Here is a 4231-nt window from a genome sequence, read left to right as displayed (position 1 = left end):
TAAGTCTCTCCCTTGACTCTCATAAAGATTATACGAAGCCCAGCAGGTCACAACCGGAGATCTCACCGGTCGGACGTCACCCACCAGACGGTCTGCGGCGGCGGTTTTGCAGAGCGTGAATGCTCTGAAACACAAACAGCACAAATGTTGGTGTGTAATCATGGTTGCTAAAGTTCATGTACTTTATATAACGCTAGCGTATAGCGTTAGTAAATACTGACCGGGGCCCCTAACACATGCTAATGTTAGCTAACGTTACCAGGAAACTTAACTTACCCTTTTGTGTCGGCAAACAACAGTCATGTCGACGTCTGAACTCCGGCGGAATTCCCAAACTCCGGGTTTTTTTAGCGCTGTTTTTTGTTGCTTCCTTTAGCTTCTTTTGAAACAAAACTTTTCTTCTGGCCGCGGCAGGTAGCCGACGTGCTGTTGTGAGTCGCGTTGAAAATTACATCATCACGCGTAGCTATGGTGACCAGCCACGCTAAGACGTTACTCATTTTGCAATGGAAAACGAACGTAGAAAGAATCGTGTCGAGTAGAGGCGAGTCAAGGCGTGTCGAGGCAAGCTGTTACCAGCAGTGGAAAAACGCCATTTGATGTGTAGTTCACCTCATAAATTAAGAAACAGTTTGTAAAATTGCAGATTTCTTCTGACATAGATCATCTCCGTTTCTTTTGATATGTTCTTTATGTTAAGAAATAAAACTGATTTGTATTATTTCTATTTTTAAATTGTTTTGCCAAAAACTTTAACAATTCATTGTTGCCTGCTCCCTTTAAGGAAGATTAATTATTTTATAAAGAAGTGATTTGGGCTAACAAGAGCAAAATTACTAACACTTATTCTCTACGCTAGCCAACATAGTATACCCTAGCTATTTTATGTTATATATTCTCAGTTAAGCAATAAATATTCCATCCTCATAATTATTTTACATGCACATGTACTCAAAAGTGGAAGGAATGGAAGGATCTAGTTTGAAATAAAGTTAACTTGTTACACACAGCAGAACACACAGCAGAAAAGGGGTTAAATATGTAGTAGTATAAATGTATAGAGAATAGAGAGTTGGTGATTTAAAATGGCAAAAACACATGTAAAAGATTAGTAGTAGGAAATTGGCAAAGCAGCAAATATTCTACCATTCCTCTTCAGTTTCTGTAGCCAAAACTCACGCTTTGCATGTGAGGTGCGATTCTCATGGGGGAAACTGCACTCATCAAATATTAACCCTTTGTTTGATGTTCTCCCTATAATTTTACCATTGCGTTCTTCTTTTATGCTATCATTTCCATGGTATGAAAGCTATGTTAGCGTGCAGAGTCATGTCTGTGTTTGCTCCTTGTCATATGTTGCAAGAATCTGTATCTTCTACACATCCACGGCGAGAGGCTACATGTTGTTCTCTACCCGCCTCAGAGCAGCCTTCCTGAATCTTTCACCCAAGCTCTCAATTAACCTTGAACAAAAGCATATATCATGGGTTCTGTCATGAGAAACATTAAGTTGTAATTTGCTGCCTATGACTGCATCAGGACTTAGCATTTGTTTCTAGCATTGTGCTGAGGCTAGTGATTGTGTGGGGCAGCACAGGGTTGTGGTATTTTTGGAGGAGCTCCAGCGGCCCGAGGCATTAGCAACACCCCTCCAGAGGAGACGAGTAGAGACATCAGCTCCATAGTGTAACTTCAGTACACCCACAAAAGGCCACACTGTACAGACATTGGCATGACATACAAGTTTGCTCATGGACCTCAGCTAACCATGAAGAATGATAGATGTAGAGTTTGAGGAGGATATTTGCACCTACTGACCTTACAATGACCCTGAATGTGCGTATTGACTATCAAAATCTTAAATAGCCCCACATGCTACTAGTGATCCATAGCAGCAACCCAAAAATACAGTGTTACATATACTTTGTCATTATGAACGTATTTTTAGATCAGAGTCAGTGGCATTGTGTTCCATAGCTCCAGTGGCCTATATTTTTATTGCTCCACATATTTACATAATCCATATATGGTTCATATGTAGAGCTACACAAAGAGATTACGTAGGATTGTTCTGGTTTAATTTGTTGACATGATAAACAGCACATGGAGAAAGAGATTACTCATCATGTTAAACATTCAGGTGTAGCTGAAGGCAGCCTATTATTAGATTGTCTCTGCTATTTCTGCTTAATTTATTCAACTTTAAATAGGATTGACAGAGATGGGAAATCATTGACCTGCATCTCACTGTTCTCTTTTCCCAGGTCTGACCCCTTCCGGAGCTTTGTCGACTACTGCCTACTGAAAATTCCTCAGGACAGACCCTCGTCAGGGGAGCTGCTACGAGTGAGTGGGCTTCCTCTGTAATCCCTCCAGCTGTGACCTCACTTCCTGTCTAAGTCAGTCCCTGAGCCATGCGGATGAGTCACTCCCAACCACCCACGTTTCCCTAATACTCAAGCATATATACAGTGTCTTCTTCAAGCACAGGAATCAAGCACCCCACTGAGAATTGTTTTTTTTCTTTCTTTGTTGTAACTCTGCTTCCTGTGCTATGCCTCATAGCTATGGTCCTTAAGGGCTCCTCAGAGCTGCGTGTATATGCTGCTTTCACATCAGTTTTTGGCATTTTATTCCTTTATTGATAGTTAGACAGTAGCGAGGTGACTAGAATTGAGGGGGGATAGAAAAGGGGAAGGACATGCAACACAAGTCAACATTATGGTTAATGTTTGGTGCCTTAAACCCTAGGCCACCTTAGTGCCTCATTCTTTTGTTTTTATACAACATTTAGATCTTTTTTATAAAAGAAAATCCTATAAAAATGTCCACTTAGTAGGACCCTCTGAAGTTTTGGGGGTAAAAAGCAGTTAGAAGTTAGAAACCGCTATTTCCAAGGTTGGAAATACTCCAAATTTAGATGATGTCCTCAGTTCTCCGTCAGCCTTTGTAATTACGTTTTTATAGCCACCATCCCCATAAAGCCCACTAAAACACAAAGAATTTACAAAGTCTTAATCTGTGTATGTTCATTGTGTACATGGATTGATCTTTTTGTTTGTGTTACCAACAGGTAATCCTATTAGCCCACTAAGAGTTTAATGTTCTTGGTGATCACACTTAACAGTGGAAACTCGAGCAGAATTGTTTTACACCTGCCCCGCCTAAGGGAGTGTGTGAGGATAGTTAGCGGTTAAATAAGGGGCTCTGGATTATTGTCTGGATAGGATTGATGTTCAGACTGGAATTCACTCCTCCCAACACCCCTGACCCAAATCCTGTCCGAAAAACCATTAAAGAGGGATAAGTACCAAACAGACTTGGGATCAGTGTTGAAGGGTCTGCTTCTATAGTAAAGCCTTGGGGGATATGGTGTTAGCTTGTGATTAATACCCACTTTCTCTTTACAGACACACACAAAATCACTCTTTCTTTCTTTCTGTGTTTCTTTTTGTGTACACTGTGTGTGCACAGAACGTTTTTCCCAAACAGTTTATTGTAGCCAAGAGTTCTTTTTTTTTGTCCAAAACCCAAAGATAATTCAATAATATAAAGATTGACACTTTCTGTACAGTAAATATGTAGCTGGAGCTAGGCTGGCTGTTTCCCCTTGTTTCCAGTGCTAAGCTAAGCTAAGCTAATTGGCTGCAAGCTCCAGCTAGATATTTACTGTACAAATATATAAGAGTGATTTTTATATTTTCTCATTTAACCCTCAGCACGAAAGAGAATAAGCCTTCTTTTGAAATGTTTAACTATTCCTTTAATACATGAAGCATGTTAGGCATGTTCACTACTGCTACTATAATTGCAGTAGAAGAAAACGAGATGGATTAAGTGAAACAAGTTAATAATAATATGTGATAAAGTGCTTTTATCATCACAATAACTAACAGAGTACATCTTTGAGGATGGATTGGTACGTCTGGTAGAAGAAGCTGGTATGGCCATAGTATACATTTAGGGAAGGCACTGAATACGCTCTAACAGCAACCTTATAATGAGGAAGAATCCTGGAGATAACTTCTGGCTGGTCGATGGGATAGGGGTGGCCAACCACCCACACTCTGGCGCAGTTCCATCAGAAAACGGGACAAATCAGTCCCATCTCTATTTTCAGAGCATGATGTCATTCCCCTGTGTCCTGACTAACCCATTACACTAGCATCTGTCACATGGATTGGAAGGTGTGCAGAGACAGAAAGCTGGAAATAGACCTAAAAATATAGTT

At 40.4% G+C, this 4231-nt stretch overlaps 1 protein-coding gene across 3 annotated transcripts in view; it reads left to right on the top strand.

Annotated features, from left to right (window-relative positions):
* taok3a (TAO kinase 3a) overlaps nt 1–4231 on the top strand; it is a 57976-nt gene that overhangs the window by 39451 nt on the left and 14294 nt on the right. For all 3 annotated transcript variants that reach the window (XM_034871567.1, XM_034871568.1, XM_034871569.1), the window contains exon 11: nt 2265–2346. In XM_034871567.1, the coding sequence (XP_034727458.1) occupies nt 2265–2346 (82 nt within the window). The remainder of the gene's footprint in view (nt 1–2264; nt 2347–4231) is intronic.

Source organism: Etheostoma cragini, chromosome 5 (assembly GCF_013103735.1).
Source record: "Etheostoma cragini isolate CJK2018 chromosome 5, CSU_Ecrag_1.0, whole genome shotgun sequence".
In the NCBI taxonomy this organism is placed as follows: Eukaryota; Metazoa; Chordata; class Actinopteri; order Perciformes; family Percidae; genus Etheostoma; species Etheostoma cragini.
This window is presented reverse-complemented; position numbering and strand designations above follow the sequence as displayed.